Source organism: Mobula hypostoma, chromosome 2, assembly GCF_963921235.1.
Source record: "Mobula hypostoma chromosome 2, sMobHyp1.1, whole genome shotgun sequence".
NCBI lineage: Eukaryota > Metazoa > Chordata > Chondrichthyes > Myliobatiformes > Myliobatidae > Mobula > Mobula hypostoma.
The window spans coordinates 41,702,582-41,717,187 of NC_086098.1; the positions used below are offsets into that span (position 1 = coordinate 41,702,582).

Sequence of the window (14,606 nt, forward strand, 5' to 3'; positions counted from 1 at the left end):
TCTTCACTCCTCCTGTAACCAGCCTTAGTTTTTGTGGATCAAGCCTGAAGCTTAAACTGTCTAAACTCTGTCTTTCAGGTCCTGCTGGAAACTTTAGAAAACTGTTATTCATTTATTGGGTAAAAGACTCGGGCTGCATGGAAACAGGCCACTTAGTCCATCAAGTCTGTGCCAACAATCAAGCACCATTTACACTAACCCTAGGCTGATCACATTTTATTAAATTCCTATCAACTCCTCCTGGGTTTTACCAGCACAATTAAGCATGGAAAATTAGCCTATTAACCTGCATATCATCAGAAAACGCAAGGAAACTGGAAGGCAAAACCATAGAGTGGTAGGGGACTGTGTAAACTCCACAAAAACAAGCGCTGAAGGCCAGGACTAAAGTCAGGTCATAAGAGACAACTGTTCAACTTGCAGTGCCACTCCTTTCCTAAAATTGCATCTGAACGTCCTTCCAGACTGAAATCCAAGCATGTATTTTCAAGTGAGATATATACTAATCCTAAAATCCTGTCTTCTACCTTCTTGGACCAATGCTATTGTATAGATGAATTTACAGTATATGATCCGATGAACTTGTAATTATACTGAAGCCCATGTATACAGATACTCAGGGATTGATTATGAGCTTGTATTAGTTTCTCTAGCTGCAACGTCTTACAGTTATTGACTAGTTTCAGCCAGCAGGTAACTGGTTGCATCAGCTTTTCTGTAGACCTCTGGAAGAGGTACACAAGACTCAGGGTGGGATCTTCATGAAAATCCTTAATATTTGTTTCCTTCATCTATCAGTGATCCATTGCACCATCTGTGCTTCGCCTCATCCAACACCTTTATTTCAATTGGAAGGTGATATTTTTGATACAGTGCTCCACTTAAGCATCAGTCCAAGCTAAGTATTTCGAATTGGGAACAAGTCGTTAAAATGTGATCTTCTAATTCAGAAACAAGACTGATTTCACAAATTTTGTTTACGTATAAACAGCAGATTTTGTTTCCGTTAATAAAATCAAACTAAATATTTGTTTTATTTTTCAGATAGCTAGCAGATTTGCCAGAATTTTTTGATGGTTACACACTACTTAATTCAAACATAATAGGAGTCAAATGAACAAGGAAAGACCCAGCAATGCTGTTGATCATTCCACGTCTCTGTAACCGCTTTGTTCAGAAGTGTTTGATGTCGAACATTTGATGCCAGAATTTAATGAAGATTCAGAAATAGATCACTGTTTAATGAATAACAGGCTTTCTATCATAAAAACACATGAGCAAGAAACTTATATATAAAAAAAACTTCTTGTCTGTTTTTAATTTGGTTTTTAAGTTTTTTTTGCACTTTTTTCTGGTTATGAGGTGGTGATGGAGGGGTAAACAGGAAAATCTTTCAGACTTGAACTGATCTCCCCCTCCCCCTCCAACTTTCAAATCCCTTACTCACTCTTCCTTCAGTTAGTCCTGACGAAGGGTCTCGGCCTGAAACGTCGACTGCACCTCTTCCTAGAGATGCTGCCTGGCCTGCTGCGTTCACCAGCAACTTTTATGTGTGTTGCTTGAATTTCCAGCATCTGCAGAATTCCTGTTGTTTTTGTCTTTTTGATTAATGCCTTTCATGGTTGATATCCTCCTGCAATACTGTCTAGGCAGTGTGAGTAGCCATCTCCATACATTGCTCGGCATACATGGTATGGTCGCAGGATTTTATTATTCTGTTCCAACATCTCTTAATAACCTTCAAATTATGATTTATAGAATAGAAATATAATCCCAAGAGAGCTCCTACACTAGCATTCAAATCTTCCTATCCTTTGGATTATTTTCTCTTGTTAAGTGGAATGATATAACCCTAATGCACTGTAAATTATTGTTTTCCTATCTCATGATAGGATATTTTAAAACATGGAAATAATATCATTAAATTTTAACAATGTTTGAGATTTGTCTCCTGTTTGGTTCCTTAATGAGGAACTTGGCAAAAAGCCGATGTCTTCACTGTATGCCATATTGTTTTAATTTACCACCAATTAAACGATTTAAAATTGTCCATTCATTGAAAGAATAGATGAGCGTTATCCAGCACTCCCTGTAGAGATAACTGAAGTCTTGTAAGCAATTTAAAATCCAGTTTTAGCTAACACTTGCTAATTTACTCATTCATCTTGCAGGCTACCAGTGATCCCTTTGATGTTTGGTTTTCCACTTTTTATTGGGAAATGTAAAACAATTCCATAAAAATGTGTAATTATGTTTAAAATACCCAGTTCCTACCAATCAACCGAACTTGAAGAGCTGTGCCTTGCTTTTAACAATTCCAACGTTTTGATAAATATTCTTCATTATGATAGACTTTGGGATGAAAAATGGCTTTTCCATGCAGGCGGAATCCCTTCACCTTGTATATCAGGAATTCCATGTTTTACCATTAAATCTCCTGATAACTTCAATGTGCTGACAGTGAGTGCATACCCAAGTCAAAACATTCACCCTGAGTTTATTCCCAAGCATGTAATTTTGTCAAAAAAATAGCAATAGATTGTTCGTGACTGATTCGTAATATTATTACTTTTGAGCCTAATCTTAATGGAGCATATATGGTTGTTTTGAAGTTTATGATTAATAGGTGTGAATTTTCTCAGGTGTTCTCAAGTGGCAATATAACCTCAGTGGAGAAACCAGAGAAATGCTGGAAAAAAGTGCAGAAATAACCATTTTGCAAATCAAATTACAGTAAATATGGGAAAATCACTGTGGGAAATCCTCCTCCAAAGTCTTTAAATAGTGTCGGTGAAAGTAGCTACAATGTTTTGCCATTTTGTATTGATGTGTTGCAGCAACACCTAATCAAAGTTTGTGGTGTGGATGCAGGTAGCAATCTGCTGAGAAGGTATATTAAGAAAAATGGTAACTTGAGGTATTTAATCACAAAATACCTCTTGCAAACAATAAAAAAACTACATATCTAAACAATGTGTGAAAACAGTACTGCTGCTCCAGTGAATAAAGGGAAAATTAATCATAGCAGACTGCTGGTTTCATGGGTGTGTCCTCAGTTACTGCAAAATAAGAGCATTAAAGCAGGTACTGGCTTAGTCAAATTGTCATCAATGGTCATGAGACCACATTCGTGTTCAGAAATCAATTATGGCATATCCTCGCGTCTCAAAATCATTAGTTTTGATTTAAGTCTTCAAAATATTAAATATGTTTGTAATATGGAACAAACTGCTGGAGGAAGCTGTAGCGCTGGGTACAGTGACAGTGTTCTAAAGATATTTCGACAGGTACGTGGATAGAACAGGTTTAGAGAGATTTGGGTCAACCTGAAGTAAATGGGACTAGCTCAGATTAACATCTTGGTCGACAAGTTAGACAAGTTAGGTCGAAGGGCTTGCTTTTGTACTCAATGGCTCCATGTCTCTATAATATAAATCTATAACATTTGCTTGTTTGATTACTTTATCTGAATTTTGCTACTCCTTGTTTTTCCTTGATGGTCAAATTGAGTAGTATATCTTGTAAGCACATAAACCTGTTTGATATCTTGAAATACTATTCATCTGAGAGTTGTTGAATGGAACAAAATCTAATTCTCATGAGTCATTTTTATTTGCTTAAATAAGAAAAATCTGACAGAACTGCACAAGGAAAAAAATTCATGCAGAATAGCTTTGTTATTTTGAAGGGAGGTGATTGATGTTCGCAGAAATAATTCATGATGATGTGAAAAATATGGAATGTATGGTGCAAGTAAAATGGGTAAAAGATAACTGTGTGAAATGTAATCAAGAACTACTGTACAATAATCCCTGACAACACATATGGTCGACTTTATTTTCATCAGTGATATGTGGTGGTATGACACTTCACTATCCACTTCTGTCAGTCTTTTTGCAATGGTAATCATTGCATTACCACAATAAATGCAAGGCCAGCATTTGTTACCAATCCCAAAAGTTGCTTATGAGTTGCCATATTGAATCAACGTAGGATTGGTGGTGAAGGTGTCCCATGTTAAGGCCATCCGATTTCCATTTCCATTTCAGTTGAAGAACTTGTGTATCAATCAATCTCTCTCTCAAGTACCTCAGGAAACATTGATCATGTCGAAGGGCACCCGTACAGTATATGTTCAAGGAAGTATAGCATTTCTGGGACATGTACAGTAGTTTCAGCATCATGTAGACATTTTGTTTGAAATGTTGTTATTAAAGCTGTCAATTTAGTTGCAACATCTTAAAACACAGTGAGTTCAATGCAGTTTAAATGCATTTAAGACACTTATTGATGAAAGATGTTGGATGTGACACCAGATAAGACCATAAGACATTGGAGCAGAATTAGGCCATTCAGCCCATCGAGTCTGCTCTGCCATTCCATCATGGCTGATCCCAGATCCCACTGAAACCATTACACCTGGCTTCTTGCTCTAACCTTTGATGTCCTGACGAATCAGGAAACGATCAATAAGGCATCCGTTTGTCTTGCGAGACCATGGATCTGCACCGGGAAAGTCTTCACTGTCCAGGGTGCAGGCCTGGGCAAGGTTGTATGGAAGACCGGCAGTTGCCCATGCTGCAAGTCTCCCCTCTCCATGACACTGATGTTGTCCAAGGGAAGGGCATTAGGACCCATACAGCTTGGCACCAATGTCGTCGCAGAGCACCATGTGGTTAAGTGCCTTGCTCAAGGATACAACACGCTGCTTCAGCTGGGGATCGAACTCACAACCTTCAGATCAGCAGTCCAGTGCCTTAACCACTTGGCCACGTGCCCACCGATCAACATCTGCCTTAAGTACATGCACGGAACTTGGCCTCCACCGTAGTCTGTGGCAGAGCATTTCACAGATTTACTACTCTTTGGCTAAAAAAGTTCCTCTTTAGTTCTAAAGGGTCGCCTCTCAATTTTGAGGCTGTGCCCTCTATTTCTGGATACCCCCACCAGAAGAAACATCATCTCCACATCCACCCATCTAGTCCTTTCAACATCAGTAGGTTTCAATGAGACTCCCTGCCCCCCCACCCCCGGCATTCTTCTAAATTCCAGTAAATACAGGTACAAAGCTGCCAAATGCTCCTCATGTTAACCCCTTCATTCCTGAAATCATCCTCGTGAACCTCCTCTGGACTCTCTCCAATGACAACACATCTTTTCTGAGATATGGGACCCAAAACTGTTGTCAATGCTCTGAGTGCAGCCTAACTATTGTCTTATAAAGGCTCAGCATTATCTCCTTGCTTTTACACTCTATTCCCTTTGAAATAATTGCCAACAGTGCATTTGCCTTCTTTATCACAGACTCAACCTGTAAATTAACCTTTTGGGAGTCTTGCACAATGACTCCTATGTCCCTCTATACCTCTGAAGTTTGAACATTCTTCCCATTTAGATCATTGTCTGCACTATTGTCCATTTTAGTAAAATGCATTATCATACAATTCCCAACACTGTATTCTATCTGCCATGTTTTTGCCCACTCCTCCAATTTGTCTAAGTCCTGCTGCAATCACATTGCTTTCTCAGCTCTATCTACCCTTCCACCTATCTTTGTATCATCCGCAAACTTTGCCACAAAGCCATCAATTCCATTATCTAAATCATTGACAAACAATGTGAAAAGCAGTGGTCCCAATACTGACCCCTGAGGAACACTACTAGTCACCAGCAGCCAACCAGAAAAGGCCACTTTTAATTCCCACTTGCTGCCTCCTGCCTGTCAGCCATTCTGCTATCCATGCCAGTCTTTCCTTTAACGCCATAGGATTTTATCTTGTTAAGCAGCCTTATGTGTGGCTCCTTATCAAACGCTTTCTGAAAATCCAAGTAAATGACATCCACTGTCTCTCCTTTGTCCACCCTGCTTGTTACCTCCTCGAAGAGTTCTAGCACATTCTTGCCTATGAAAGAAACCATTCTGACTTTGACTTATTTTATCATTAGTCTCCAAATACCTTAAAACCTCATGCTTAATAATAGACTCCAACACTTCCCCAACCACTGAGGTTAGGCTCACTGGCCTATAATTGCCTTTTTTTTTTGCCTTCCTCCCTTCTTAAAGAGTGGAATGACATTTGCAATCCTCTGAGATCATGCCAGAATCAAGTGATTCTTGAAAGATCATGACCAATGCATCCATCATCTTTTTAGCGACCTGTCCCAGGATGCTGGCATGTAGTCCATCTGGCCCAGGTGACTTAAGCACTTTAAGTCCTTTGAATTTTGCCTAGCACTTCTTTCTTTGTAACAGCAATGGCACTCACTCCTGCTCCCTGACTCTCATGGACCTCTTGCACACTGCTAGTGCCTTCCAAAGTGAAGACTGATGTAAAGTATCCATTAATTTCATCTGCCATTTCTTTGTCCCCCATTACTACCTCACAAGCATCATTTTCCAGTAGTCCAATATCAACACTCACCTCCCTTTACCTCTTTATATAACTGGAAAAATCTTTTGGTTCCTGCTTTATATTATTGGTAGTCTGCCCTCATAGTTCATCTTTTTCTTTCTTATAGTTTTTTTAGTTGCCTTTTGTTGAATTTTAAAAGCTTTCCAATCATCCAATGTCCCACTCACTTTTGCTACCTTGTATGCCCTTTCCTTGACTTTTATACAGTCCTTAACTTCCTTTGTCAGCCGTGGTTGCCTACCCCTGCCACTTGAGAACTTCTTCCTCTGTGGGACCTGTCTATCCTGTGCCTTGTGAAAAGATAGTCAGATATCCTTCTTCAAAGTCTACTATTGAACATTACACCCTTTGAACTTTGACACAATTAAGACAAGTTCAAGGTTCATCATAACTTCAGCAGGATGGCACAGCTAGTGATACAGGGCTCCCTCACTCCAATGGTGGTGTGTTAGCCCACATTGTGTGCTGAACCTGTGGAATATAGCTTCATCTTAAAGCAATATTTTTGCACTGAATTTTTGGGAATTGCAGATGAATTTTGCTGCCATGTTAATTTAAGGGAATTCTTTGTCAAAAGCATCTGAATAATCTGTTTCATTTAGTATTGTTAGTGAGGTCATTGTTGATGATTCTAGTGCTGTCAAAACCAAATATCGCATCACGTTTTTCAGCAAGGGATAGATAACACAGAAGCTAAAATTGCAATTTGATTTTTATTTTCCCATAATAACCTGAGGAATTCTACTACTGCCATGCTGCCCACATTCAATTTGCTGTGCCTATCGTGTGTCACACTGAAGTTTAGTTGATTAGGCAAGAAGTAATGGATACCACAGAGTGATTATAAGACTGAAGTTGCAATCAAATGATATATAATCTGTTAAAATAGTGCATGAGCACTTCGTGATGAAATACTATACAATACCCCTCATGTAGATTACAGCCCTAAGTTGCCTTAATACATTAAAATAAACATTGGATAAATGATTTGCCTCTGTCATCGGGTTTCTGAATGCTCTATGAACACTACTTCGCTATTTCACTTTTGCGCTCCTTATTTATTTATTGTAATATGGTATTTTTTAAAAATGTCTTGCACCGTACTGCTGGCACAAACCAGCAAATTTCATGACGTATGTCAGTGATAATAAACCTGATTCTGAAGGCTTTTGTATTCATTAGGGACAATATTCGCTACTTTTCTTTGCTGCAGAGAGACTCCATAAAGAATGCAGTGCACTTCAAAGTCACTAAAGCAGGTCTGTTGCCAAAATGTACCACACTGGAGAATATGCTGCAATTGCACTGAGTGTGTAAACGGTTTGACACAGTGAAGGTTGCAGCTGCAGTTCGTATTTTCACCTCCCGATCGTGACTGCAGCATCCAGCCAATGTCAGCAATGCTGCTTAACAGCATGCTGCCAATCCACATGGTATAATTTTAGGGCTTGCCAGCATCAGCTGAAACTTTGCAGTGCTGATTAAACCACTGACTGCATCTCATCAAGGGGAGCTCATTTGCTGCATTAGCTTTTGGAACTCGTTCCACTGGTTGCGGAAGCTTTTCAAGAGGCTGTGGTAAATCTGGGAAAAGGAGGAGCAGGTATCACAAGTTTCCGATGCAGCTCAGGATGTCTCGGTCAATAAAATGGAGTGGAGCAGAGAAGCCCTCTGTGGCTGTCAGCTCAGGAACGCCAGCGTGAGGCCAGAAGTGAAATGCCAAACATGGATGGGTTGCAGTAAACCCTATGGCTATAATCAGTGAAATGCACACTTGTAACCAGTTGATGTGTGTACAGTTATGCTCTTCATTGGGTGGATAATTTTCGTCTTCATTGGGTGTGGAGGTTTGGTTCTCAACAGGTTGTTGTGCATTTTGATCCTTGTAGGCAATGTGGATGCGGTTTGTTGTAAAGTGCCACTCAAACAGGCTGTATCGTGTCTTGCTCAGGGCATAGGAGAGGTTCTGTCCTGAACCCAGCACGTAAGTGCAATTGTGAAGAAAGCACACCGATGCCTCTACCTCCTTAGGATCCTGTGGAAATATGGTGTGCCATCTAAAATTTTGACAAACTTTTATAGATGTGTGGTGGATAATTTGGTTCCTGCATTTGCAAATGGCTGTCATGCAGATACTGAGGGGGTTAGCTTTGGAGGGAAGATGAGCTGGAGGTTACTTGGTTCTATTATAATTCAGTCACAGGATACATATATTACAAACACATCAGGTCTGATAAACATTGAAGGAGATGCTAAAGAAGTATATTCTCAGTAGCAGTGCTGTGGTGAAGGTTCTGATGTACTGTTAGGAAGGGAACTGTAGGGTTTCTACACAGCTGTAATCTACAGTGTGACTGTCCTGTGAACAACCTAGAGACAGACTTTATATTTTATTGTCACCAAACAATTGATACTAGAACGTAAATCATCACAGCGATATTTGATTCTGCACTTCCCCCTCCCTGGATTACAAAAATTAAATATTATTAATATTAAAAATAGTAAAAATTAGTAAATATAAAAATTAAATTATAAATCATAAATAGAAAATAGAAAAATGGAAAGTAAGGTAGTGCAAAAAAAAACCGAGAGGCAGGTCCGAATACTTGGATGGTACGGCCCAGATCCGGGTCAGGATCTGTTCAGCAGTCTTATCACAGTTGGAAAGAAGCTGTTCCCAAATCTGGCCATACGAGTCTTCAAGCTCCTGAGCCTTCTCCCGGAGGGAAGAGGGACGAAAAGTGTGTTGGCTGGGTGGGTCGTGTCCTTGATTATCCTGACAGCACTGCTCCGACAGCGTGCGGTGTAAAGTGAGTCCAAGGACGGAAGATTGGTTTATGTGACGTGCTGCGCCGTGCTCACGATCTTCTGCAGCTTCTTTTGGTCTTGGACAGGACAACTTCCATACCAGGTTGTGATGCACCCTAGAAGAATGCTTTCTACGGTGCATCTATAAAAATTAGTGAGTGTTTTAGGGGACAGGCCAAATTTCTTTAGACTTGTTGATGTGCTCAGAGAATTGCTCTTCTTACTTTGCTGGAGTGTAAATAGGAATCATTTTTGAAATTGCTGAAGAAGTCTCGACAGGTTATTGTGGATTTTGTTAATTATAGGCTATGTGGGCACGGTGCCACTCAAACAGGCTTTCATATCCTGTCCAGGATGTATCAGAGGATCTGTCCTGGGCCCGGCGTATAAGTGCAATTGCAAGCAAGCATGGTAGTTCCTCTGCTTCCTTAGGAGTCAGCAAAGTTCCAGTGTATCATCTAAAGCTTTGACAAACTTCCATATGTGTGTAGTGGATAGTGGATTGATTGGCTGCATCATGGCCTGGTATCGAAACTCCCAATTCCTTTGAAAGGAAAATCCTGCAGATGGTAGTGGACTCAGCCCAGTACATCACGAGTAAAACCCTCCCAAGTATTGAACAAATCTACATGAAATACTGTCATAGGAAAGCGGCATTCATCATCGGAGATCCCCACCACCCAGAACTTGATGTTACCATCAGATAGAAGGTACAGGAGCCTCTGCATTCACAGCACCAGGTTCAAGAACAGTTACTACACCTCAACCATCAGGCTCTCAAACAAAGGGGATAACTCCATTCACTTGCCCATCAATTGAGATGTTCCTACAACCAATGACCTTACTTTGAGGGCTCTTTACCTTGTTATCTCATGTTCTCATTATTTACTGCTATTTATTTATATTTGCATTTGCACAGTTTGTTGCATTCTGCACTCCAGCTGATCTTTCATTTATCCTGTGTAGTTACTCTTCAATAGATTTACTGAGTATGCTCGCAGAAAAATGATTCTCAGGGTTGTATGTGATGACATGTATGTACTTTGATAAAATTTTTTTGAACTTTTTTCTGGACAGTGTCAAGTTTATATATTTCTGGGAACACTCAGAATTTCACTCAGCATCTGTAGAGAGAGAAATGGAGTTAACATTTAAGGTCAGTGATCTCTGGTATGTTACCAAAGACTCTAGCAAATTTCTATCATTGTACGTGGAGAGAATTCTGAGCAATTCCATCGCTGACTGATATGGAGGCTCCAATGCATTAAGTCAAAAAGAACTGCAGAGGGTTGTAAATTCAGCTGCTCCTTCATGGGCACAACCCTCTCTACTCTCCACTCAAAAGGTGGTGCCTTAAAAAGGTGCCGTCTGTCATTAAGGAAGGACCTTCACCATCTAGGATATGCCCTCTGCTATTACTACCATGAGGGAGGAGTTGCAGGAGCCTGAAGACACACTCAACATTTTAGGAACAGCTTCTCCCCTTGGCCATCATATTTCTGAACTGTCCATCAACCCACGAACAATACCTCAATATCTTGCTCTCTCTTTCCACTATTTATTTATTTTTTAGAATACTTCCTTTTGTAACTTGGTAATTTTTTTTGTTTTGCACTGTACTGCGACAGAATTTCACAACATATATGTATGATAATAAACCGGAATTTGGTTCTCTCAATAGATTTGTGGCATCACAGTGTTTCCTGTTATTTGTCATTAATGTGGATGGTGTGCTTTTCCGAGCAAATGGAGAATACTCCATGACACAGCTGACTTCCATAAGTAAGAGGGTTATAAGGCTTTGAGGAATTAGGAGGCAAATCCCTTGCTGTGAGGTACCCAGTCATTTGTAGTCGTGTTACTGTTTGTGTTGTTCAAGTAAGCTTCAGGTTGATAGTTACAAGAAATTGGTGGCATGCATGCCAATGGTAATAGCAAAAATGTGGCAAAAATGATTCTTGCTGCTCGTAAGGCCCCTGCCTGATGGTTCATAATCAGAATCAGGTTTATTATCACTGGCATGTGACGTAAAATTTGTTAACTTATCAGCAGCAGTTCAGTGCAATACATAATCTAGCAGAGAGAGGGAAAAAAATAATAAATAAAATAAAACATAATAAATAAACAAGTAAATTAATTATGTATATTGAATAGATTTTTAAAAATGTGCAAAAACAGAAATACTGTATATTAAAAAAAAAGTGAGGTAGTGTCCAAAGCTTTAATGTCCATTCAGGAATTGGATGGCAGAGGGGAAGAAGCTGTTCCTGAATCGCTGAGTGTGTGCCTTCGGGCTTCAAGGGCATGCCCTGGGTGCTGGAGGTCCTTAATAATGGACGCTGCCTTTCTGAGACACTGCTCCCTAAAGATGTCCTGAGTACTTTGTAGGCTAGTACCCAAGATGGAGTAAGTATGATGTTGTGGGAATAACAGAGACATGGCTTCAAGTGGACAGGGCCTGGGAAATGAATATTCAAGGTTATACGTCTTATCGAAAGGACAGACTGATGGGCAGAGGGGGTGGGGTGGCTCTGTTGGTGAGGAATGATATTCAGTCCCTTGCGAGGGGGGACATAGAATCAGGAGATGTAGAGTCAGTATGGATAGAACTGAGAAATTCGAAGGGTAGAAAGACCCTAATGGGAGTTATCTACAGGCTCCCAAACAGTAGTCTGGATGTAGGGTGTAAGTTGAATCAAGAGTTAAAATTGGCATGTCGCAAAGGTAATGCTACAGTTGTTATGGGGGACTTCGACATGCAGGTAGACTGGAGGAATCAGGTTGGTACTGGACCCCAAGAAAGGGAGTTTGTGGAATCCCTCCGAGATGTATTCTTAGAACAGCTTGTACTGGAGCCTATCAGAGAGAACGCAATTCTAGATTTAGTGTTGTGCAATGAACTGGATTTGATCAGGGACCTTGAGGTAAAGGAGCCATTAGGAGGTAGTGACCATAATATGATAAGTTTTAATCTACAATTTGAGAGGGAGAAGGGAAACTCGGAAGTGTCAGTATTACAGCTGAACAAAGGGAACTATGGTGCTGTGAGGGAGGAGCTGGCCAAAGTTCAATGGAACAATACCCTAGCAGGGATGACAGTGAAACAGCAATGGCAAGTGTTTCTGGGAATAATGCAGAAGGTGCAGGATCAGTTCGTTCCAAAGAGGGAGAAAGATCCTAAGGGGAGTAAGGGGAGGCCGTGGCTGACAAGGGCAGTAATGGACAGTATAAAAATAAAAGAGAAGAAGTATAACATAGCGAAGACGAGTGGGAAGCCGCGGATTGGGAAACTTTTAAAAAGCAACAGAAGGTAACTAATAAGGCAATACGCGGAGAAGAAATGAGGTACGAAAGTAAACTAGCCAAGAATATAAAGGAGGATAGCAAAAGCTTCTTTAGGTATGTGAAAAGGAAAAAAATAGTTAAGACCAAAATTGGGCCCTTGAAGACAGAAGCGGGTGAATTTATTATGGGGAACAAGGAAATGGCAAACTAGTTGTACAGGTACTTTGGACTTGTCTTCACTAGGGAAGACACAAACAATCTCCCAGATGTAATAGTGGCCAAAAGACCTAGGGTAATGGATGAACTGAAGGAAATTTATATTAGGCAGGAAATGGTGTTGGATAGGCTGTTGGGTCTGAAGGCTGATAAGTCCCCGGGACCTGATGGTCTGCATCCCAGGGTACTTGAGGTGGCTTTAGAAATCGTGGACGCATTGGTAATCATTTTCCAATGTTCTATAGATTCAGGATCAGTTCCTGTGGATTGGAGGGTGGCTAATGTTGTCCCTCTCTTCAAGAAGGGAGGAAGAGAGAAAACAGGGAATTATAGACCGGTTAGCCTGACGGTGGGGAAGGTGCTGGAGTCAATTATAAAAGATGAAATTATGACACATCTGGATAGCAATAACAGGATTGGTCCAAGTCAGCATGGATTTACGAAGGGGAAATCGTGCTTGACTAATCTGGAATTTTTTGAGGATGTAACTATGAAAATGGACAAGGGAGAGCCAGTGGATGTAGTGTACCTGGACTTCCAGAAAGCCTTTGATAAAGCCCCACATAGGAGATTAGTGGGCAAAATTAGGGCACATGGTATTGGGGGCAGAGTACTGACATGGATTGAAAATTGGCTGGCTGACAGAAAACAAAGAGTAGTGATTAACGGGTCCCTTTCGGAATGGCAGGCGGTGACCAGTGGGGTACCACAGGGTTCAGTGCTGGGACCGCAGCTGTTTACAATATATAGTAATGATTTAGATGAGGGAATTAAAAGTAACATTAGCAAATTTGCTGATGACACAAAGCTGGGCGGCAGTGTGAAATGTGAGGAGGATGTTGTGAGAATGCTGGGTGACTTGGACAGGCTGGGTGGGTGGGCAGATGCAATGGCAGATGCAGTTTAATGTGGATAAATGTAAGGTTATCCACTTTGGTGGTAAGAACGGGAAGGCAGATTATTGTCTAAATAGAGTCAAGGTAGGAAAAAGGGAAGCACAACGAGATCTAGGTGTTCTTGTAAATCAGTCACTGAAAGCAAGCACGCAAGTACAGCAGGCAGTGAAAAAAGCTAATGGCATGCTGGCCTTCATAACAAGGGGAATTGAGTGTAAGAGCAAAGAGGTCCTTCTGCAGCTGTACAGGGCCCTGGTGAGACCACACCTAGAGTATGCAGTTATGTGTGCAGTTTTGGTCTCCAAATTTGAGGAAGGACATTCTTGCTTTTGAGGGAGTACAGCGTAGGTTCACAAGGTTAATTCCTGGGATGGTGGGACTGTCATATGTCGAAAGATTGGAGCAACTGGCCTTGTATACTCTGGAATTTAGAAGGCTGAGAGGGGATCTTATTGAAACATATAAGATTATTCAGGGATTGGACACGCTGCAGGCAGGAAGCATGTTCCCGCTGATGGGTGAGTCCAGAACCAGAGGCCACAGTTTAAGAATTAGGGGTAGGCCATTTAGAATGGAGTTGAGGAAAAACTTTTTCACCCAGAGAGTGGTGGATATATGGAATGCTCTGCCTCAGAAGGCTGTGGAGGCCAAGTCTCTGGATGCTTTCAAGAAAGAGATGGATAGAGCTCTTGAAGATAATGGAATCAAAGGTTATGGGGATAAGGCAGGAACTGGATACTGATAGTGGATGATCAGCCATGATCACAGTGCATGGTGGTGCTGGCTCGAAGGGCCGAATGGCCTCTCCTGCATCTATTGTCTATTGACTAGATTTACAACCTTCTGCAGCTTCTTTCGGTCCTGTGCAGTAGCTCTTTTCCAAACCATGGCAATAGTATTCAGGCTGCCTTGGTGGAAATTAAAGCATGTGCCACATCGGGAAAGGATGATCTGATACAGTGTGGCAATTTGATTGTACAACAATGTA

At 40.9% G+C, this 14,606-nt stretch overlaps 1 protein-coding gene across 10 annotated transcripts in view; it reads left to right on the forward strand.

Annotated features, from left to right (window-relative positions):
- The window catches only part of LOC134339515 (dystrobrevin beta), a 587,877-nt gene that overhangs the window by 522,539 nt on the left and 50,732 nt on the right, over positions 1-14,606 (forward strand). Inside the window, exon 17 of one of the 10 annotated variants that reach the window (XM_063036186.1) lies at positions 1,045-1,796. The exons of the other annotated variants lie outside the window; for them this stretch is intronic. Within the exon in view, the coding sequence (XP_062892256.1) occupies positions 1,045-1,074 (30 nt within the window). The 3' untranslated portion in view covers positions 1,075-1,796. Of the gene's footprint in view, positions 1-1,044; positions 1,797-14,606 lie in introns of those variants that run through there. 10 annotated transcript variants of the gene reach the window in all.